This window comes from Salvelinus namaycush, chromosome 19 (genome assembly GCF_016432855.1).
Source record: "Salvelinus namaycush isolate Seneca chromosome 19, SaNama_1.0, whole genome shotgun sequence".
In the NCBI taxonomy this organism is placed as follows: Eukaryota; Metazoa; Chordata; class Actinopteri; order Salmoniformes; family Salmonidae; genus Salvelinus; species Salvelinus namaycush.
Window position 1 is genome coordinate 38,852,282 of NC_052325.1, and position 25,024 is coordinate 38,877,305.

General features: G+C 41.0%; 1 protein-coding gene across 1 annotated transcript in view; it reads left to right on the forward strand.

Annotated features, from left to right (window-relative positions):
* Nucleotides 1-18,333: 18,333 nt before the first annotated feature.
* Nucleotides 18,334-25,024, forward strand: part of LOC120064406 (cordon-bleu protein-like 1) — a 34,864-nt gene continuing 28,173 nt past the window's right edge. Inside the window, exons 1-2 of the mRNA XM_039014965.1 lie at nt 18,334-18,389; nt 18,621-18,710. Coding sequence (XP_038870893.1) covers nt 18,349-18,389; nt 18,621-18,710 — 131 coding nt within the window. The 5' untranslated portion in view covers nt 18,334-18,348. The remainder of the gene's footprint in view (nt 18,390-18,620; nt 18,711-25,024) is intronic.

Sequence of the window (25,024 nt, forward strand, 5' to 3'; positions counted from 1 at the left end):
AATGGAATAATATTCAAATATATTTTTAATATAATAAATAAAAAAGTCTACATGTCAAAGTGTAGGTGATATGCATATTGTTTACAACCTCATGTCCAAACCGATGCTGACATGAGGGATGCGCCAGAAAACTTTTAATTACATCAATATACACTAAATGACAGTCATTTTTGACAAACATAATGACAGGAATTACACTAGAGGCACAGTTCATTCAGATCAAGTGGTCAGGGACCATGCCTGTTGCGCACCGCACATCACCTACCTTGAATCTGAGTGGAGGGGGTCAGCATTTTGAAACTATAGAGAACAAAAAGATAAATGCAACAAGTAGAGTGTTGGTCCCATGTTTCATGAGCTGAAATGAAAGACATCAGAAATTGTCCATGCATACAAAAAGCTTATTTCTCTCAAATTCTGTGCACAAATATGTTTACAACCCTGTTAGTGAGCATTTCTCCTTCGCCTAGATAATCCATCCACCTGACAGGTGTGGCATATCAAGAAGCTGATTAAATATCATTACACAGGTGCACCTTGAGCTGGGGACAATAAAAGGCCACTCTAAAATGTGCAGTTTTGTCACACAACACAATGACACAGATGTCTCAAGTTTTGAGGGAGAGTTCAATTGGTTTGCTGACTGCAGGATTGTCCACCAGAGCTGTTGCTAGCTGTGAACCTTCACATCCTGCTTTTTGTCCTTCGGGATCATTTGAGTACAGCCACCCAGACAGCTGATGAAACTGTGGGTTTGCACAATCAACAGCCTGATTAACTCTATGCGAAGGAGATGACTTGGTTTTGAGCCCTGGAGGGAATTATTTTATGAAGACATATTTGGTTGCAATTGTAATGTTGCAATATTTTATAGGCTACCAGAGAAACAAGGGCTCTCTATGGTCAGGGCGTGACAAAGTTAGAGCATTTCGCTGGGCATTCAACATCAATATGATGTCTCAAGGGAAAATCATAACTTCACATGCATCTACAGTGCCTTCAGAAAGTATTCACACCCCTTGACCTTTTCCACATTTTGTCGTGTTACAGGCTGAATATAAAATTAACTACATTTAGATTGTTTTGTCACTGGCCTTCACACAATACCCCATAATGTCATAGTGGATTTTTTTTTACAATTGAATTATAAAGGAAAAGCTGAAATAGCTTGAGTCAGTAAGTATTCAACTCCTTTGTTATGACAAGCCTATATAAGTTCAGGAGTAAAGATTTGCTTAACATGTCACATACAGTAAGTTGCATGGACTCACTCTGTCTGCAATAATAGTGTTTTTAATTACTACCTCATCTATGTACCCCACACGTACAATTATCTATAAGGTCGAGCACTGAATTTCAAACACAGATTCAACCTCAAAGACCAGGGAGGTTTTCCCAATGTCCAATGCCTCACAAAGAAGGGCAGCTATTGGTTGATGGGTAAAAAAGCAGACATTGAATATCCCTTTGAGTATGGTACAGTTATTCATTTTCACTTTGGTTGGTGTATCAATACACCTAGTCACTACAAAGATACAGGCACCCTTCCTAAATCAGTTGCCGGAGAGGAAGGAAACTGCTCAGGGAGTTAACCATCAGGCCAATGGTGATTTTAATGGTGATTTTTTACAGAGTTTAATGGCTGGGATAAGAAAAAACTAAGGATGGATCAACAACATTGTAGTTACTCCACAATACTAACCTAATTGACAGTGGAAAAAAAGGAAGCATGTACAGAATACAAATATTCCTAAACATGCATCCTGTTGGCAATAAGGCACTAAAGTAAAACTGCAAAAAAATTGGCAAAGAAATTTACTTTATGTCCTCAATACAAAGCGTTATGTTTGGGGCAAATCTGACACAACACAGTTTTTTTTAGGATGAAATTAAACAGAATAGAGCTAAGCACAGGCTAAATCTTAGAGGAAAAACTGGTTCAGTCTGCTTTCCACCAGACACTGGGAGACAAATTCACCTTTCAGCAGGACAATAACCTAAAACGCAAGGCCAAATATACACTGGAGTTGCTAACCAAATCAAATCAAATCAACCTTACAGTGAAATGCTTACTTACAAGCCGTTAACCAACAATGCAGTTTTAAGAAAAATAAGCGTTAAGGAAAAAACAGATAAGTAAAAAAAAATGTAAATAAAAATAACAAATCATTAAAGAGCAGTAGTAAAATAACAGTAGCGAGGCTATATACAGTGGGTACTGGTACAGAGTCAATGTGCGGGGGCACAGGTTAGCCAAAGTAATTGAGGTAATATGTACATGTAGGTAGAGTTAAAGTGACAATGCATAGATAATAAACAGAGTAGCAGCAGTGTAAAAAGGGGGGGAGGGACAATACAAATAGTCTGGGTAGCCATTTGATTAGCTGTTCAGGAGTCTTATGGCTTCGGGGTAGAAGCTGTTAAGAAACCTTTTGGACCTAGACTTGCCGCTCCGGTACCGCTTGCTGTGTGGTAGCAGAGAGAACAGTCTATGACTAGGGTGGCTGAAATCTTTGACAATTTTTAGGGCCTTCCTCTGACACTGCCTGGTATAGAGGTCCTGGATGGCAGGAAGCTTGGCCCCAGTGAAGTACTGTGCCGTACGTACCACCCTCCGTAGTGCCTTGTGGTCGGAGGCCGAGCAGTTCCCATACCAGGCAGTGATGCAACCAGTCAGGATGCTCTTGATGCTGCAGCTGTAGAACTTTTTGAGGATCTGAGGACCCATGCCAAATCTTTTCAGTCTCCTGGGGAATAAGCTTTGTCGTGCCCTCTTAATGACTGTCTTGGTGTGTTTGGACCATGATAGTTTGTTGGTGATGTGGGCACCAAGGTACGTGAAGCTCTCAACCTGCTCCAATACAGCCCCGTCGATGAGAATGGGGGTGTGCTCGGTCCTCCTTTTCCTGTAGTCTACAATCATCCCATTTGTCTTGATCACGTTGAGGCAGAGGTTGTTATTCTGGCACCACATGGCCAAGACTCTGACCTCCTCCCTATAGGCTGTCTCATCATTGTTGGTGATCAGGCCTACCACTGTTGTGTCGTCGGCAAACTTAATGATGGTGTTGGAGTCATGCCTGGCCATGCAGTCATGAGTGAACATGGAGTGCAGGAGGGGACTGAGCAAGATTACTTTTCATGTTCCTGAGTGGCCTGGTTACAGTTTTGACTTAAATTGGCTTGGAAAAATTTGGCAAATGGCTGTCTAGCAATGATCGACAACTAACTTCACAGAGCTTGTAGAATAAAAAATTTAAAAAATGTTCAAAACTCTTAGAGACTCACAATTGTAATCTCTGCCAAAGGTGATTCTAACATGTACTGACTCAGGGGGTTGAATATCTAATCAATATATATTAGTGTTTTTTTTAAAGTTTTTTTTACAAATTTTACAAATTTTTCTTTTACATTGACAGAGTATTTCGTGTAGATTGTTGATAAAAAAAAATTACACTTCATTTTAATCCCACTTTGTAACACAACAAAATGGGGGAAAAGTAAAGGGGTGTGAATACTTTCTGAAGGCACCGTATAATGGCAAGCCCTAACCCACCAGATGTTATTATAGCAACAATTTGCAAACATATCTATGTGTGGCCTTCATTTTATTGTCATGCTATGAAAAGGACACATCTGCAGGCTTCCATACATTTCAAACTTTTTAAATTCTGAAGAACTGTAAATGCCACCTTAAGAACCCCCCACTTAACTCAAAGGTTCTTTATTGGTCAAGAGTTCTAAAATGAACCTTAAGAGCTGCTGTAGAACCATTTAATCTCTACGGGATGGGAGTCCCTAAACCGGGATGGTTGTTGATAATGTGTGCTAATGTGACTAGAATGACGTTGTATACAACAGCCAACTTTCAGGGACATGGACATTCCTTATATGGGCAGAAAGCTTACATTCTTAATGTTTGAAAGTTAGTGTATAAGCTAATGATACATCATGTATGACATCCCTGGGAGTGTTCTCAATAGTTATGTATTTTAAAATGTATCAATTGCACATTTAGGCAAACTCATGGCAGACTTGATACAAAATATTGTGCAGTAATATAATTCTTCACTGGATCAGTCTGAAACTTTGCACATGCACTGCTGCCATCTGGTGGCCAAAATCTAAATTACACCTAGACTCCTATCTGAAAGTATGGCCTTTCTCTTGCATCTCAAAGATGATGAAAAAAACACATGCTTATTTGTTTGTTTTATCTTTTACCAGATCTAATGTGCTATATTCTCCTACATTAATTTCACATTTCCACAAACTTCAACGTGTTTCCTTTCAAATGGTATCAAGAATATGCATATCATTGCTTCAGGTCCTGAGCTACAAGCAGTTACATTTGGGTATGTTATTTTTTGGCGAAAATTGAAAAAAGGGTACGATCTTCTGGACTGAAGAACCTTTTTTCTTCAGTGCACCATAAAGCAGGCATTAATGTTTTCCTGTGCCAACATTGGATGGTGGTGTCATATTAAAACTTCTTATGGAACAGTGGGACGCCCACCTCGACAACATCCGGTGAAATTGCAGCGCGCCAAATTCAAATTAAATTACTATAAATATTTAACTATCATAAAATCACAAGTGAAATACATCAAAATAAAGATTATCTTGTTGTTAATCCAGCCAAGGTGTCAGATTTCAAAAAGGCTTTACGGCGAAAGCATACCATGCGATTATCTGAGAACAGCGCCCAGCAGACAAATCATTACAAACAGTAACCAGCCAAGAAGAGGAGTAACAAAATTCAGAAATAGCGATAAAATGTATCACTTACCTTTGATGATCTTCATATGATTGCACTCCCAAGACTCCATGTTACACAATAAATGTTTGTTTTGTTCGATAAAGTCACTCTTTATATCCAAAAACCTCAGTTTTGTTAGCGTGTTTCGTTCAGTAATCCACTGTCTCAAACAACATCCGGTGAAATTCCAGTGCGTGAAACTCAACAAAACAGAAATTCTCATAATAAACATACATAAAAGGTACAAGTGTTATACATAAGCTTAAAGATATTGTTAATCCAACCGCTGTGTAAGATTTCAAAAAGGCTTTACGGCGAAAGCAAACCATGCGATTATCTGAGAACAGAGCCCAGCAGACAAATCATTACAAACAGTAACCAGCCAAGAAGAGGAGTAACAAAAGTCAGAAATAGCGATAAAATTTGTCACTTACCTTTGATGATCTTCATATGATTGCACTCCCAAGACTCCATGTTACACAATAAATGTTTGTTTTGTTCGATAAAGTCACTCTTTATGTACAAAAACCTCATGGTCACAGCAGTCAGACCAAAAATCTAAAAAGTTCGTGGAAACATGTCAAACGATGTTTATAATAAATCCTCAGGTTGTTTTTGTCATAAATAATCAATCATATTTCAACCGGACAATAGCTTCGTCAATAGAAAAGGAAAAACAAGAAAGGCACGCGCCCGGTCACGCGCAGGACTCATGTCTGGAGATTTCCACTGTCCTCTCATTGAAAGTGCTGTTTCTCCCTCATTTTTCAGAGTAAAAGCCTGAAACAATGCCTAAAGACTGGCCACATGTAGTGGAAGCGACAGGATAGGCTTTCAATGGAAAAACAGCCATTTCAAAATAAAAGCATTTCCTGGATGGATTTTCCTCAGGTTTTCGCCTGCAATATCAGTTCTGTTATACTCACATACATTATTTTAACAGTTTTGGAAACGTTAGAGTGTTTTCTATCCAAATCTACCAATGCATATATGCATATACTAGATTCTGGGCCTGAGTATCAGGCAGTTTACTTTGGGCACCATTTTCATAAAAATTCCGAATGCTGCCCCCTATCCCAAAAAAGTTAAACACTATCATAAACTTCATACCAAATTTGTGTTGGTGATACCACAGATAGAACAGCTTTAATTTCAGAAGTCAAACAGTTTTTCTTGAGGTTAATTTTGTGTTTCTGCTTTGTTTCTCTACAGCATTTGATTTTCTTTCTGAGTAAAAGGCAAAACAAGTCTGACCTAAATTTCCTCACCTGACTTGATCACACAGTGGGGAATGTATAGTATACATTTCTTTCATAATGTAACAATTGATACCAACACATGACCAAAACCCTATGAACAGTCAGTTAAAGCTGTCCATTTCTCTGACCTTCTTGCCCAAAGGACTTAGCCTATAAATTTGAATACTAATGTTTAAAAGCCAATTTCACTCGACTGGTTATTGGTGTTGAATCCAGCTTATAGTTTGGATTCGTTCCAGAGACACAATTCTGCACAGGCCTGTAGTTACATTTCCGTTTGAGTAATTTAGCAGACACTCTTATCCAGAACGACATACACGAGTGCATACATTTTCATACTGGTCCTCCGTGGGAGCTGAACGCACAACTCTGACAACGCTCACGTTGCGAGCCACACAGGACCAAGTAAGTTCATGTTTCAAGAACCACGTCAGTAGTAGCCTATACTGATGTTGTATTTTGCGCAAGCCTGTCCAGAAATTGTCTAGACCTATCTGGAACACACCCATCGCTGCCATCGTTTTTCATGGGCGGACTTCACCGACTCAGATCAGCAAAGTTTTGCACATTCCGCCAAGCAAAACAATTTCATGGCGGAGATGCGGACAGCAAATGTATAAATTGATGGAAACACTTGTATTAAAATGAATTCATCAACACAGAAAAGTGGAGACCAGAATGCTCAATGCTACGATACTAATAGCATAACCTTTATTGATACTCACGATTACCACCATTCTACCAAAACACTTTAACAATTTGATATTTTACCACTCTAGATTGAGAATGGCGATGGTAAGGTGGTTGGAGAAGTCAAAAGATGGACGACCTCAGCCTCTTTTAATTTAATCAATTCGATAATAGGATCTGGAATAATAGGTAAATTGGTGTTTACACATTAAATTGCTTGAGCATCATGTGTTTCAATGGCGCAACAGAATATGGGGAGGTGGATAGATACGACACCCTTCTTTGGAGGGGAGCACCTGTTGCATGTTAATGTGGGCCTATACGATGATCGATCATATTACCCAATAAGATAAGCAATTTCCATATAGTTCAGAACATGCAGAATAGAAAACATCATACCTCAGCCATAGTGAACAGCCCCTGGGTGGTTGTTCTCTGAATGATCGCATGACTACTGACAATGCCTTTTTTCTCTCCTTTTAAAAAACTTTACACCTCTTCTTTTGCCCTTCCAACATTCTCTCAAAGTTGTAGGATTCAAACATTTCAGTCAATTCAATGAAACAAAATATTACAAATATATATATATATTTTTTGAACAATATGTACATGTATGTTGGATGTGTAAATAACAAAATCGCAAGATTTCTGAGAGTTCTGTATGGTGACGATTGTGATGAACTCCTTTGATGATACAAAGAATTTGAGTCAACAGCTAACATTGAGGTGTTCTGTTTATTCCCTGCAGACTATTTTATCATCTTGTTGATAAAAGGAGGGAATCTTTCGGAGACAAAAAGCTACCAGTCACTTGTACGTAGAAACTTTTGGTTTCACCAGATTTTTGGATCTGTCTTTATTGCAGTTCATATAGCCTTTCATTGGTAAGTCTTGATTGGAGATTACATTTTAAATCAGAAATACTTATCATCAAGATTTTAAGAGATTGAGCAGTCTCAATCTCAGGTACAGTATGGGAGGACAGGTACAGTGTGGGAGGACTTGGATTGTAACATAACTACAGTTGAAGTCGGAAGTTTACATACACCTTAGCCAAATACATTTAAACTCAGTTTTTCACAATTCCTGACATTTAATCAGAGTAAAAATCCCCTGTCTTAGGTCAGTTAGGATCACCACTTCATTTTAAGAATGTGAAATGTCAGAACAATAGTAGAGAGAATGATTTAGATCAGCTTTTATTTCTTTCATCACATTCCCAGTGGGTCAGAAGTTTACATACACTCAAGTAGTATTTGGTAGCATTGCCTATACATTGTTTAACTTGGGTCAAATGTTTAGGGTAGCCTTCCACAAGCTTCCCACAATAAGTTGGGTGAATTTTGGCCCATTCCTCCTGACAGAGCTGGTGTAACTGAGTCAGGTTTGTAGGCCTCCTTGCTCGGACACACTTTTTCAGTTCTGACCACACATTTTCTATAGGATTGAGGTCAGGGCTTTGTGATGGCCACTCCAATACCTTGACTTTGTTGTCCTTAAGCCATTTTACCACAACTTTGGAAGTATGTTTGGGGTCATTGTCCATTTGGAAGACCCATTTGCGACCAAGCTTTAACTTCCTGACTGATGTCTTGAGATGTTGCTTCAAAATATCCACATAATGTTCCTAACTCATGATGCCATCTATTTTGTGAAGTGCACCAGTCCCTCCTGCAGCAAAGCACCCCCACAACATGATGCTGCCACCCCCGTGCTTCACGGTTGGGATGGTGTTCTTCGGCTTGCAAGCCTCCCCCTTTTTCCTCCAAACATAACGATGGCCATTATGGCCAAACAGTTCTATTTTTGTTTCATCAGACCAGAGGACATTTCTCCAAAAAGTACTATCTTCATCCCCATGTGCAGTTGCAAACCGTAGTCTGGCTTTTTTATGGAGGTTTTGGAGCAGTGGCTTCTTCCTTGCTGCACGGCCATTCAGGTTGTCGATATAGGACTCGTTTTACTATGGATATAGATAATTTTGTACCTGTTTCCTCCAGCATCTTCACAAGGTCTTTTGCTGTTGTTCTGGGATTGATTTGCACTTTCGCACCAAAGTACGTTCATCTCTAGGAGACAGAACGCGTCTCCTTCCTGATCAGTATGACGGCTGCGTGGTCCCATTATGACGGCTGCGTGGTCCCATTGTCACGCCCTGACCTGACATATCTCTGTTTTCTTTATATTTTGGTTAGGTCAGGGTGTGACTAGGGTGGGTACGTTAGTTTTTGTATTTTCTAGGGTTTTTTGTATGTCTAGGGTTTTTGTAGGTCTAGGTGATTTGTATGTCTATGGTGGCCTGATATGGTTCCCAATCAGAGGCAGCTGTTTATCGTTGTCTCTGATTGGGGATCATATTTAGGTAGCCATTTTCCCTTTGGTGTTTGTGGGTTCTTGTTCTATGTTTAGTTGCATGTCTGCACTACTCATATTAGCTTCACGGTTCGTTTTGTTATTTTGTTCGTTTGTTCAGTGTTCATTCTTAAATAAAGAAGAATGTACGCATACCGCGCTGCACCTTGGTCTCCTCCTTACAACGGCCGTGACAGAAGAACCCACCACAAAAGGACCAAGCAGCGTGTTCAGGAGGAATGGACATGGGAAGAGATTCTGGATGGAGCAGGACCCTGGACGCAGGCGGGGGATTATCGCCTTCCGAAGGAAGAAATAGAGGCAGCGACAGCAGAACGGCGATATTACGAGGAGAAATACAAACGAGGCAAGCACGAGAGACAGCCCCAACTTTTTTTGGGGGGGGGCACATGGAGCAGTCGGCGGAGCCAAGGAGCGAACCAGAGCCAGTCAGGGAGTCGGATGAGGAGTTCGACGCAAGATTCCGGAGAGAGGTGCTAGCATTACGAGCGCTGCAGAGCGGGCGTGCTGGGGAACGTGTGACTGGTCAGACACCGTGTTACGCAGTGCTGCGCACGGTGTCTCCAGTTCGCATTCATAGTCCAGTGCGCTCTATTCCATCTCTTCGCACTTGCCGGGCGCAAGTGAGCATCCAGCCAGGACGCAGTGTGCCAGCTCTAGGCTCCAGTTCTCCAGTGCGCCTCCACAGTCCAGTACGTCCTGTGCCTCCTCTCCGTGCTCGCCCTGAGGTGCGTGTCCCCAGCACGGTACCACCAGTGCTGGCACCATGCATCAGACCTCCAGTGCGCCTCCATAGTCCAGTACGTCCTGTGCCTCCTCTCCGCACTCGCCCTGAGATGCGTGTCATCAGCCCGGTACCACCGGTTCCGGCACCACGCATCAGGCCTCCAGTGCGCTTCCACAGTCCAGTACGGCCTGTGCCTCTTCCCCACACTCGCTCTGAGGTGTGTGTCCTCAGCCCGGTACCACCAGTTCCGGCACCACGCATCAGGCCTCCAGTGCGATTCCACAGTCCAGTACAGCCTGTGCCTCTTCCCCGCACTCGCCCTGAGGTGCGTGTCATCAGCCCGGTACCACCGGTTCCGGCACCACGCATCAGGCCTCCAGTGCACTTCCACAGTCCAGTACGGCCTGTGCCTCTTCCCCGCACTCGCTCTGAGGTGCGTGTCCTCAGCCCGGTACCACCAGTTCCGGCACCACGCATCAGGCCTCCAGTGTGATTCCACAGTCCAGTACGGCCTGTGCCTCTTCCCCGCACTCGCCCTGAGGTGCGTGTCCTCAGCCTGGTACCACCAGTTCCGGCACCACGCATCAGGCCTCCAGTGCGCTTCCACAGTCCAGTACGGCCTGTGCCTCTTCCCCGCACTCGCCCTGAGGTGCGTGTCCTCAGCCCGGTACCACCAGTTCCGGAACCATGCATCAGGCTTCCAGTGCCCTTCCACAGTCCAGAGCTTCCGGCGACAGTTCCCAGTCCAGAGCTTCCGGCGACAGTACCCAGTCCAGAGCTTCCGGCGGCGTTCCCAGTCCGGAGCTTCCGGCGACGTTTCACAATCCAGAGCCTCCAACGACGGGCCACAGTCCGGAGCCTCCGGCGACGATCCCCTGTCCGGAGCCTCCGGCGACGGTCCCCAGTCCGGGGCCTCCGGCGACGGTCCCCAGTCCGGGGTCTCCGGCGACGGTCCCCAGTCCGGAGCCTCCGGCGATGATCCGCGGTCCGGTTCTACAAAGGCGGAGGGATCAGCGTAAAGAGGGGGGGCTGCGTCCAGAACCGGAGCCACCACCGAGGGTAGATGCCCACCCGGACCCTCCCCTATAGGTTCAGGTTTGCGGCCGGGAGTCCACACCTTTGGGGGGGGGGGGGTACTGTCACGTCCTGAGCTGAGATATCTCTGTTTTCTTTATATTTTGGTTAGATCAGGGTGTGACTAGGGTGGGTACGTTAGTTTTTGTATTGTCGAGGGTTTTTTGTATGTCTAGGGTTTTTGTAGGTCTAGGTGATTTGTATGTCTATGGTGGCCTGATATGGTTCCCAATCAGAGGCAGCTGTTTATCGTTGTCTCTGATTGGGGATCATATTTAGGAAGCCATTTTCCCTTTGGTGTTTGTGGGTTCTTGTTCTATGTTTAGTTGCCTGTCTGCACTACTCATATTAGCTTCACGGTTCGTTTTGTTTTTTTGTTCGTTTGTTCAGTGTTCATTCTGAAATAAAGAAGAATGTACGCATACCACGCTGCACCTTGGTCTCCTCCTTACAACGGCCGTGACACCCATGGTGTTTATATTTGCGTACTAGTTTTTGTACAGATGAATGTGGTACCTTCAGGTGTTTGGAAATTGCTCCCAAGGATGAACCAAACTTGGGGAGGTCTACATTTTTCTTCTTAGGTCTTGGCTGATTTCTTTTGATTTTCCCATGATGTCAGGCAAAGAGGCACTGAGTTTGAAGGTAGGCCTTGAAATACATCGAGGTACACCTCCAATTGACTCAAATGATGTCAATTAGCCTATCAGAGGCTTCTAAAGCCATGACATAATTTTCTGGAATTTTCCAAGCTGTTTAAAGGCACAGTCAACTTAGTGTATGTGAACTTCTGACCCACTGGAATTGTGATACAGTGGATTATAAGTGAAGTAATCTGTATGTAAACAATTGTTGGATAAATTACTTGTGTCATGCACAAAGTAGAAGTCTTAACCGACTTGCCAAAACTATAGTTTGTTAACAAGAAACTTGTGGAGTACTCCAACCTAAATGTATGTAAACTTCCGACTTCAACTGTATGTTTCTTCCCCAGCTGTTATCAGCTACAACATCATAGCTGGTGACACATTGACCAAAGTATTTCAGACTACCTGGAGGTATAATATGGCACATTTTACTTTAATGTAATACTGTATATCTGAACAATATCAAGCCACAACTTAGCGATGTGCATTGATATACTAATGCAGTGACAGTCAAAAAATAGGTCAAAGTTTTGCTAAATTAAGCACAAAACACCAAGGCCACATTTGTTATTGTATGTTGCTTATTCATATTTTTCATAAATGTTATTTGCAGTTGGGCCGGGCCCCGCACTTGCAGTGAGACATTTTGTCATCTCAGTATCCACCATTCTGTTCACGCTTCCTCTGTCTCTTTTCCGGAATATATCAAAGCTGGGAAAGGTAAGACTTAATCACATATTGTTACATTGATTTAAGGAGTCAATGACTCATTCTTCAATTTCTAAGCTAAAGCACCTGTCTATGTGATTCTTGGTGTCCTTACTGTCCATGGTGTTGACTGTTTTGATCCTTATCACTGTAATCATCAGAACAGCTACCCTAGGACCACAGATGTATTGTCACGCCCTGACCTTAGTTATCTTTGTTTTCTTTATTATTTTGGTTAGGTCAGGGTGTGACATGGGGGATGTATGTGTTTTGTCTTGTCTAGGTGTTTGTATGTCTATGGTTGCCTGGATTGGTTCTCAATTAGAGGCAGCTGTTTATCGTTGTCTCTGATTGGGAACCATATTTAGGCAGCCATATTCCGTTGGGTATTTCGTGGGTTATTGTCTATATGTAAGTTGCCTGTGTCTGCACTTTTCGTATATAGCTTCACGTTCGTTTTGTTGTTTTTTGTATAGTTTGTCAAGTATTCTTCGTTTCGTTATAATAAATAGAAGAATGTATTACTATCCCGCTGCGCCTTGGTCCTCCTCTCTTCCTCCATACGACGAACGTGACATGTATATAATAACACTATCAAAATCTATTCCCTCACACCAGTGGAGGCTCCTCAAAGGAGGAAGGGGAGGACCATCCTCAGTGAATTTCATAAAAATGTAAATAGTGAAACATTTAAAAAGTTATCCTTTTTAGATAGAACCATACTAAATATATCGCCTTTACCAAATAATTGATTAAAACACACTGTTTTGCAATGAAGGTCTACAGTAGCCTCAGCAGCACTCTGTAGGGTAGCACCATGGTGTAGCCAGAGGACAGCTAGCTTCTGTCCTTCTCTGGATACATTGACTTCAATACAAAACTTAGGGGGCTCATGGTTCTCACCCCCTTCCATAGACTTACACAGTAATTATGACAACTTCCGGAGGATGTCTTCCAACCTATCAGAACTCTTGCAGCATGAACTGACATGTTGTCCACCCAATCAAAGGATCAGTGAATGAAACTAGTACTGAAAGCATAAGCTACAGATAGCTAGAACTGCAGTGCGTAAAATGTGGTGAATAGTTAACTCAAAGCGAGAGAAAGACAATAGTTGAGCAATTTGAGAGAGAGAGAGAGAGAGAGAGAGAGAGAGAGAGAGAGATCTTTTTTTTTAAACTTTCACTTAGCTAGCTAGTTTAGCCTACTCAAACACCCTGCTCAAACAACGAGGGATGCCATATTAGCTAGCTGTCTATGACTATCCAACACTGTAAGGCCTCCATGTCAAGGTAAGCTTTTGGCTTTATTAATGGATTGCCCCCGGGGCCCGCCGGTGTAACTGCTAAACTGCTTTCTGACTGTACACTGTACTGCATGATTGTAGCGGGTTTACTAATGCGTTAGATCTAGTAGCTATGTTGACTATGACGTGGCAATGATGTAGGCTGTGTGTAGCGGTTAGCGGTCATGATATGAAGGTTTGGCTTGGAAAGGTTTTTTCACCTGGTCACAGACAGCTGATGTGTTGTGCATTGAAGTCCACAAGTGAAGGGAAAAGGGGAAGAGGAGGAGAGCACGTAGCCATAGCTGCGAGAAGGAATTATATACAGTATACAACGAGCAAAGTGAGCATGCTGCTTTTATGTGGCTGTAATGAAAGTGAACTGTGTTCGCGTGTGATCAGGGGTGTAATAATTCTGCCGATTTTGTTGAAAAATGTTTCTTCAACAAAAGCAAACGGAACGAAGCGGGGAAAAACATACCTGAATTTGTCCAATAGAAGCTGTCATTTGCAGCTGTTAGACTAGATCAGCTAGATGCAGGCAAGAGTGTGCAAGGCGATATTGAATGTGTCACTGTCTGTCAACTTGATTACTCGAAATCCTCTCAATCTGTGCAGCTACGTTGAAACTTTCATTCATAGGCTAGGTTGTAGTAACCTCATGATGGGTACAGGGAAAATTGGAGTATCATGTAGTAGCCTAAATGTATCGATATTACATTGAGTTGGGTGAATGGAATATGAATTACAGTCACCCAAACTTAATAATAGAAATAAGGCCATGATAATTAAAAAATTATCATCCTCCCTCGTCTTAAACGGCAACAACCGCCACACATTTCAGTCAAATAAACGACTATTGAAACCACTTCCTCTAGAATTTGAAAATGTTAAAATGGCTAACAAAATGTTAATCCAATTACTTTGTGTCCAGTCCCCCTACACTGAATGCATGAGTATTTACAAGATGGAATGCAATTTAGGCTGTTGGTGTTGTCTTTTGACTTCTCTTCTAATATAGCCTATGTGTGTACAGCTTCATATTGTATGATAATGCCAATCAAGTTTCATAATAGCAGAAATCCACAGAAAACAACAACACAAAAATGTAACTTGGACTATTGATATATTGTAATACTTTGCTATATACTTTTGTTTTGCAGCCTATATCAGCCATCACAACAGCTTTATGATCTATGGCTCTCTGGAGGAACCAAGTCTTGGTCTCGTGTCACTCACGTCTGTTGGTTCTTCTCTGATTGTCAGTGCTCTGTTTGCTGCGACTGGCTATGCTACCTTCACTGGGTACACGCAAGGTAAAACACAACACATAGAATACTCTCATGGTATGTCTCCAATCACTCTCCACTAAGTGTTCTTTTTCTGACCTCTTATCGCTTTTTCTTTGAAAACTACTGCAGAAACAATGACCTGGCTATGTTTGTTTACTTCTGTTTTGGCATCAGTATAATAACAACTTGTCCTCTCTAGTGTTTTGTGACTCGAGAGGTACGGTGCATTCTGAAAGTATTCATACCCCCTCATCAATCTACACACAATACCCCATAATGAAAAAGCAAAGACAGGTTTTTATAAATTTGAGCAAAAAAATTATAATACAAAAAAATATATATTTACATAAGTATTCAGACCCTTTGCAATGAGACTCGAAATTGAGCTCAGGTGCATCCTGTTTCCATTGATCATCTTTGAGGTGTTTCTACAGCTTGATTGGAGTCCAACCTGTGGTAAATGCAATTGATTGGACATGATTTGGAAAGGCACACACCTGTCTATATAAGGTCCCACAGTTGACAGTGCATGTCAGAGCAAAAGACAAGCCATGAGGTTGAAGGAATTGTCCTTAGAGCTCTGAGACAGGATTGTGTTGATGCACAGCTCTGGGGAAGGGTACCAGAACATTTCTGCAGCATTGAAGGTCCCCAAGAACGCAGTGGCCTCCATCATTCTTAAATGGAAGAAGTTTGGAACCGCCAAGACTCTTCCTAGAGCTGGCCACCCGCCCAAACTGAGCAATTGGGGGAGAAGAGCTTTCGTCAGGGAGGTAACCAAGAACCCGATGGTCACTCTGACAGAGCTCCAGAGTTCCTCTGTGGAGATGGGAGAACCTTCCAGAAGGACAACCATCTCTGCAGCACTCCACCAATCAGGCCTTTATGGTAGAGAGGCCAGACGGAAGCCACTCCTCAGTAAAAGGCACATGACAGCCCGCTTGGAGTTTGCCAAAAGGCTCCTAAAGGCCTCTCAGACCATGAGAATCAAGATTGAACTCTTTGGGCTGAATCATCACTTCGGTGAAGCATGGTGGTGGCAGCATCATGCTGTGGGGATGTTTTTCAGCGGCAGGGGCTGGGAGACTAGTCAGGATCGAGGGAATGATGAACAAAGCAAAGTCAGAGATCCTTGGGGATCTGCAGAGAAGAATGGAAGAAAGTGCCCAAATATAGGTGTGCCAAGCTTGTAGCGTCATACCGAAGAACACTCAAGGCTGTAATCGCTGCCAAAGGTTCTTCAACAAAGTACTGAGTAAATGTTCTGAATACTTATGTAAATGTTATATTTCAATGTTCTGTTTTTCATATACATTTGCACAAAAAAACAAACAGTTTTTGCTTTGTAATTATGGGGTTATGTGTGTAAATTGATGAGAAAATCCATTTTAGAATACGGCTGTAACGTAACAAAACGTGGAAAAATTCAACGGGTCTGAATACTTTCCGAATAAACTGTATGATTTTACTGATAATATGGCACTTCATAACTTCAGGCTCAGTGTTCATTCATTTGAATGCAAATCACGTACGAAAGACAGTTCTTTATTCTCTCTTATGTTTGTAGGTAATATCCAATGTTTTTTTTTAATGGGTCTCTCAACAACCATGCCCATGTGGCTGTCACCTTGCTTATAGTTGCAGCGTGCACATTGCTTTCCTTGGCCTACGACTGTCTGGGTATTGTTCTGGTGTTAAATGTAAGTCAGATGTCCTTTGAATTGTTGTAACTTATTTCCCTACTCTGGTACAACATGTAAGACTGCAGAAACAAATGTATTATTAACTCTGCAAGGAATGTGTGTGTCATAATTTACTATTTGACTATGATGTATGTGTGATAATGTGCCAATACGCAATGCATTTATCAATTTGTAAATCAAATTGTGAAACAGTGAAGTTCCACCTTGAATGTATTTACATACCACATGATGTCGCTATAACATGAATACAACTATCATAAAAAGGCTCAATTTGAAAACTAGGCTAACTACAGTAGTCCTCTTGCCTGATTATAGGTGTTTGTCCACTGGTAGTGCGCACCTAAGAACAATGTTCAATTTCTGACACAATAAAGCTACGTTTGGTAAAAATGTGGTATGTGGATGATGGTCATGCTTAGGCAAAAACTATACATGGAAATAAGTAGCTACAGTTTACATTTTTTTTTGTTATTTCATGAAATATGTATTTTTTTTAGAAAAGGGGCGTTTTCCCCAAGTACTGGGGTAACATGGGAAAAACATGTATCTAAAAAATAACTGTAACTCAATGAAGTTACTTGTAGATGGTTTGGGCATGATTTGAAATATGGTAATTTAGGTACCACTGACTTGCATTGGGTCACCTTAAATGTTACTGCTTTATTAAAAACGGATTACAATGTGTATCTGTAAACAAGTGGTTGTTTATCTTTTGGCTTTCCTAATGGTATATATAACTTTTTCTAAATTACAAAATATTAGATCAACTTAACTCAGAATTGTTTTGTTAGAGTGACAATTTTTTGTTTGTTGATGAGACAGATACCATTTTTAGTTGAGAAAGAGCATTGGTAGCCAGAGAAAGTGTTGAAAAAAAATGCTGGTGACATGTGGTTTCTGTGAGAATTATTGGGGCAATTACCCCGGGTGGTTAGTTACCCTACGTTATCTTATAGTAGGTATATTTAGGAAATTGCAATAGGCCTATTATAACATTTAGGCTATTTCAAAAGTATAAATGTAAACGCGAATTGTTCACTTCAGATGTTGAAAATACTAATGAAAGTCATACGGCTCCTTCAATAAATTCAATTGGCTCCTTCAATAAAGTTTCACATACACTTAGTGAACAAAACATTAAGAACACCTTCTTAATATTGATGCACTTAAATATTTTGTCTTTCCCGTTCACACATACACACTCGTTTCAAGGCTTAAACGTCCTTCTTTAACCTGTCCCCTCCACTTTATCTACACTGGTTGAAGTGACATCAGTAAGTATCATAGCTTTCGCCTGGTCAGTCTTCCTTGGAAAGAGCAGGTGTTCCTAAAGTTAGCACTTAGTGTACATATTTCCAATGCTGCTTTAAATTAATAAAAAAGCGAAACTTTTGTAGCCTATTCCTTCTGGGATGGAGCGATGAAATCAATCACCGCTGGGAGGAAAACTAGGGCAGTAAGGTATTCGACGCCCCACGAAAGGCTATTTGCACACTGAGTCGTCGTGCAAAGCATCTACAGTACCCATAAGCTTACGTTTGGACGCCGATTTTTTTTAGTTGCTCTGCATTCGACGGAGAACTTGGCATCCGTAGCATTGTGTCACAACTTTGATATGTTAACTGCTGGCTAAACGGGAAAGACTGGGTTGTGCTGGCGGCGTATTGGAACAGAGCAGTGACTGTTGTTTTGAACCAAGAGTTGGAGGTAAAAGTGGGAGTTCCAGAATTCATAAGAACGCGGAGTAGCCTAATGGATCACTGAACGAATGAAAAGTCTACGGTATATTTTGTACGGTATAAGTCATTTTTTGAATCCCTAATAAAGACTGATGAAAGTTGACAGCTGCTCGGAGGGGCAGGGCCATTCATGGTAAGAGATGTCGAGTTACAGAATGATCATAATGAAATTGTACTTTAATGTCTGTCCCGCTTTGTAAGTCTGGCAAAAGTTATCCGGAGAAACTATGACTTCATTGTTAATAGGGTTCGCCCATCCGCAGCAGGCACTCGGTGGTTTTGGGACAGCTATAGATGTAAACCTGTACATTTTTGTTGTTATTATGAAATATGAATAATTGTGTGTTTTGCTTGCTTTCATTAGTCCGAGGGATTTAGTTAAACCTATGCAGCTAGACATGGAAGAAAATGGGTCCCAAGGAACTCCTCGACGACGACGACTCTCTGGCTCTAGGTACAGTATGTGGATTCATTATGGGTACTAGGATCAGAGGGTTCCTGTGTGAGAACTGTCAGCTGTCAGTTTTTCTTAGCTGTAGTCTACTACATTATTGTTCACTTCAGGATAGAAATTGTCACCATTATTTGGAGGTGTTTTAAAATGCTTAGATTGACGATGACACTTAAAAATCGTGTATATTAGATCATTTATTGTGGAATTCTTGAGATGACATCAGTTGGAAAATATGGGACTTTTGTAGTCCATGCATGGTGTCTTATGTCATTCCAAACCCTTATTCAATTCAAACCTTTTACAAAGCTTCACTGGGATTCCATCCCTTCTATGCCATTATCTACCCCCCCCCCCCCCCCCACACACACACAAAGACAATGTTGCAATACATTTTCTAGACACATGTTACAAGCAAATTGCAATTGAATGAAATGACATAATTGCATGTCTAAGACAAAGGGTTTGACTAATTTAATAGTCCACAACTAGAGGGGATAGATGTGCATCGGCTATATTGAGTAAATGTAGTCAGTAACTGAAGTAACAGTTGTTGCAGACATTTCAGTAACCTTTGAACTCCACTCATTTCCTGCCTTCTGAGTTGTTCTGAGAAATTGCCTTGACCACATGTTGGGGTCATGGGAAGCATTTTGGAGGAAAACCAGTGTGCATCTCATGTGCATTATAATCAACGTCTGGTTATTTATTTATATTCTGAAGTATTTTGGTCAATAATTGTATGGATGGATGATCTCATAGATATATCATCATATTTCAGTCTCAATATGGAAAACTCAACAACTGTGGAGAAATGGAAACTTCACATGAATTGTTATTAAACCCTCAAATTCTGCATCTCATTCCTAATTAAAATCACAATAAATCTGCAGGCCTGTGTTGCATGCCAAGGGAGTGAGCAGTGACTTTCTAAAAGCTTGCAAAGAACTTTGGAAAACTCACTCCCAAGTTTAAGAGCAAACGCCTCCGACCAACTGGAATACAGTCAGCTGACATAATCTTCAAGCAACCGGGCTTGAACCAAATATATGGGAAATTCCACACGGTCACAGATATAACACTTTTAAAGAGATCCTCGTTGACTCTTATTTATTTGACATTTAATATTAGGCAAAAGACACGTTTAGACCTCTCCTCACGGATCATTGTGTTTCACCACCAGTGGTATTTTTGGGATAGGTGCTTATCACGAACTCCACATAACCACACAGTAATCTATTGGATAAAGTGCTGTAGTTTCAACATGACCCTTTTGATATGTCGTTGTAGAATTGTGTAATTCGGTAGCAGAGCCCCTCTCTGGCTTTCTAGAGTAGCAGACTACCCAATTCAGTCTGTGGTTTGTCTGTTATTTGGAAATGAAAGCCGCTCTCCATGAGCTGTTGTTGGGGGGGGGGGGGGGGGGGATACATGTGTGCCGGGTTTATTTATGGCTTCTCATACTTTGAGCCACAACTGCTTCTGAAAATCCACCCCGCTTTTCAAGTGCAATGACTTGTGGAGACATCATGTGGCCATGCTACATTTGTTATCCTGCTACAGACCCTTTCAAAACACATGCCCTTGTCCAAGGGTGGCAGTTTGTAGTACACACAAACATGCATAGCTCTATGAACACAGTGATATTTACTTGAGGATTTTCCAAATTAGCCTCAACTAAATAATTGTATGTCTAGTTCTGCTTTGGCCGTTGGAAAAGTAACTTAATGTCTGCTAAAAGACAGTATCATTTTGTCACAGCAGCATCTGTTTGCAATGACATCTGGTCTCATTTTGAAATTCTTCGCTTGGCAACTTTGCATTTCTGAGTAGAGCTGCACATACAGTGCCTTCAGAAAGTAGTCATACCCCTTGACTTTTTCCAGATTTTGTTGTGTTACAGCCCGAATTCAATTAAATTCATTGATTCATTTGAGATATTGTGTCACTGATACCCCAAAATGTCAGCGGAATTATGTTTTAGAAATGTTTACAAATTGATTAAAAATGAAAACCTAAAATGTCTTGAGTCGATAAGTATTCAACCCTTTTGTTATGACAAGTCTAAATATGTTCAGGAGTAAAAATGTGCTTAACAAATCACGTAAGTTGCATGGACTCACTCTATTTGCAATAATAGTGTTTATTGCACATAGAGTGGGGTACAGAGATGACTACTCCATCTCTGTACCCCACACATACAATTATCTGTAAGGTCCCTCAGTCGAGCAGTGAATTTCAAGCAGAGATTCAACCACAAAGACCACGGAGGTTTTCCTATGGTTTGTTATGAAGGGCACCTATTGGCAGATGGGTAAAAGAAAGCAGACACTTAATATCCCTTTGAGCATGGTGCGGTTATTAATTTTACACTTTGGATGGTGTATCAATACACCTAGTCACTACGAAGATACAGGCGCCCTTCCTAAATCAGTTGCCGTAGCGGAAGGAAAACGCTCAGGGATTTCACCTGGAGGCCAATGGTGATTTTAAAACAGAGTTGAGTGGTTGTGATAGGAGAAAACTGAGGATGGATCGACAGCGTTGTAGTTAATCCACAATACTAACTTAAATGACAGAGTGAAAAGGATTAAGGCTGTACAAAATACAAATATTCCAGAACATGCATGCTGTTGACAATAAGGCACCAAATGAATACTTCGAAAAATGTGGCAAAGAAATTAACTTTTTGTCCTGAATACAAAGCATTATGTTTGGGGCAAATCTGAAACAACACCTCACTGAGTACCACTCTTCATATTTTCAGGAACAGTGTTGGCTGCCTACTGTTATATGTATGCCTGTCATCAACAAGGACTAAGGAGTCTTTTTTAGGATAAAAATAAATGGAATAGAGCTAAGCACAGGCAAAATCCTAGAGGAAAACCTGGTTCACTCTGCTTTCCACCAGACACTGCAAGACAAATTCACCTTTCAGCAGGACAATAACCTTAAACACAAGGCCAAATATGCACTGGAGTTGCTAACCAAGACAAAATTGAAGGTTCTTGAGGATCCTAGTTATAGTTTTGACTTAAATCGGTATAAAAATCTATGGCAAGACTTAAAAATGACTGTCAAGCGATGATCAACAACCAATGTGACAGAGCATGACAATTAAAACAAATATATATTTATTGTATTGTACAAATATTGTACAATCCAGGTGTGTAAAGCTCTTAGACTTATCCAGAAAGACACAACTGTAATCGCTGCCAAAGGTGATTCTAACATGTATTGACCCAGGGGGTTGAATAGTTATCTAATCAAGATATATTAGTGTTTTTTTTCTCTCCATTAATTACAAAAGTAAATAAAACATTTCTTCCACTTTGACATGAAATAGTATTTTGTGCAGATTGTTGACAAAAAATGACAAATCCATTTTAATCCCACTTTGTAACACAACAAAATGTGGAGAAAGTCTTGGGATGTGAATACTTTCTGAAGGCTATACAGGCCTATACAAATGTAGGATCTTGATTTGTATCACCCTGTTGCAGGAGAACTTTCCTGAAATGCAGGAAATGTCAAACTTGTATTGTAAAAACGCTTCTGATGTTTTAATTTCCATTTGGACATTTCAGAGTTGAGTTTTCCTTTTGAAAAATGTATCAGCCCCTACAAAAATGTCCATTAGTTATAATGCACATAGTAATTCACACTTCCTGTTGCTGCAGGATTATTTTCCTGTTGTAGCAAACTGCTGTAGCAAAGATCCTACATCTGTACAGGAAAGGAGTGCAGAAGGAGGATGGATGGTTTATAGATTTTCCTCCATGACAGTTGAGTGTTTTATTGGTGACATTCCTCTCCCTATCCTCCCAGCTATGTGAAGCCTTTGCAGATAATGAGAGACACCTTTTTACCATGATCTCACATTGCAGGCTTCCCTCGGAGTGGAGCCGAGTGTGGAATTGGTGAAGGTATTGTGAATCCCCGCAGCTGTTTCCAGACACTTTAGGAGTCCAAGGGCACAGCTGCATTTGAATTCAGCAGCTTTATTCCCATTTAACTGCATCTAGTGAAGATATCATACGTCTAGACCCTGGCAAATGAGATCACTGTCACACATTGTAGAGGCTTAACTATTTGGACGTTTCTGTTTTAGGTCTACTTCTGTTCTGAGTTGAAACTTTGCAGGAGTATAAATGGATTGGGTCTCTGCAAATATTTGGACAATTAATTAAGCTCACAGTAGCACTATTCAAAGTGGTTGAAGGCTATGTCGAGAGGGATGGGCTGAATTCTACAACAGATGATAAATATTAGGAAAATATAGCTGCAAGCTGAAATCATTGGGGTCAAAGTTACTGCCCTATAACCATATTTTGTGTTATACCGCCAGAATTTAGCATACTGGCAGCAGTACGCCCTTATAACGAGCTACTGCACACCCATGTTTTCCATGGTAGAAGTTATAGGTCTTTGAGGCTAAAGTGTTCCCTGTGAGGAGAGGAACTTGTGAAACTAATACTGCAATTTCAAATCCAAGTTTGCTATTTCAAACTACTTTGATTAGTACAACTGTGAGCTTAATAATTGTCCAAATATTTGCAGAGACCCAATCCTTTGATACTCCTGCAAAGTTTCAACTCCGAACAGAAGAAGACCTAAAACAGAAACGTGCAAATAGTTGAGCCTCTACAAACAGAAGTGTTATAAGTCTAGACCCTGGCAAATGAGATCTTCACTGGATGCAGTTAAAGGGGAATAAAGATACTAATGGAAGGTTATGATAGCATAGACAAAAACCCTCAGAGTTCTAGCATTTGCAACATTTTCCCCTTGAAACTTTCCTGAGGGATAAAAGCCTCTCTGTTCAGCCAGGAAAAGAGTCTCCAATTGGGCCAGGAACTACTGTAGGTTACAAATTAAACACAAAACACTGTCAAAAAACTCTGAAAGCCAATAGAGGACAGCATGTGTCATTCCCTCACTAAATGCGATGAACTTATATGAAAATGAACACGTTTCTAAATAACTTTTCAATACAGAATAGTACATACTGCGTTTTGATACAGCATTTGTGCGATTATGATTTAGGCCTATACATTTGTACAATGTTGTTTATCACATTATTTACAATACTGTTTGAAAGACTCAATAGAGTAGATAAAGATATCACACAGGCCTTGTTGTTTGTAGTTTCTGTGAAGAGGTCAGTGGCATTCCAACGGCCACCCACACCACTCATAGCAACGGCATTAAATGTAAAGGAGAGGCGAAATCACTGAATTTGGCCAGTAGGAAAATGAAAAACGTATTCTAACAAAAAAAGGAATTGAGACCTTACGACAAGCTTGTGTTTGCTAAGCCCGTCAGGTCTTGGGAATACAGAGGCTTTTATGTCTTGTGGATGGGATGCTTTATGCCTCAGAGGGCTAAAACAGACAGTGGCCATCATCCAGAGAACAGGGAATAATGGGTCGTCTTTGTTGTGCAGTTGAAGCCAATGCACTGACCGTAAATACCAATGAGGGCTTATTACTGGAGTTGTACTGGGTTAGTATACAAAATCAGTCAACTATATGTTCAAATTTCGCCAAATGAATTGGTAGGCTTGGCTATTCCAGGAATTTATGTGCTCGTTTTTGATACTAGAGAGAGCACGCATTCAACACAGATCCCACGCAATAACTCTGTGCAAATGGCGTCATAGTGCCTGGAGAATACAAATAGTCAATACTGTGTATGAAGTCTTGGCCCGTGTTTTGTTTCTGTTGTGTACTCTTCCAACACATAACAGTTGGAAGCCACCTACCATCCACCTTCATAACAGAGCCTTTTGTGTTAAAAAGGTCAGAGAAAAATAGAAGGACAGGGCTGAATAAAAGTATGTGAAGCAAATCTCTAGATGGCGCTATTCTTGCGCACATTATCATTTACCAGTTGTTCATTCAGTATATTGAATATGTCACAGAAGCAGACATTTCGCAGCCATTAACCTAATGGTCACAAATGTGAGAAATATGTATCTTTCATAATGAATGCTAGTGTATGGCACTGTGGCCCATGTATCATTTATTTTTTATTTTTGGAATCCCTCTGTGTCTTTTACATGGAAAACTGTAATCACAAAGCAAGATCGTAGTTAACGTTCCCATATAAAGCTCTTGGCCCTTTGACATTTTGTAAAGCTCCAGTGCATGTGATGAGCATCAGGGGAGACCGCAAAGCAACAGGCTAATGCTTCTTTGATAAACACTCCTGTATAAACAATGCAGCATTGTCTCATAAAAGAATGAATGCAGTGTGATTATATATTATAATTATGACTCAAGGGGAAAAGCGCTCTCTTCTGCATTTTTATGTAA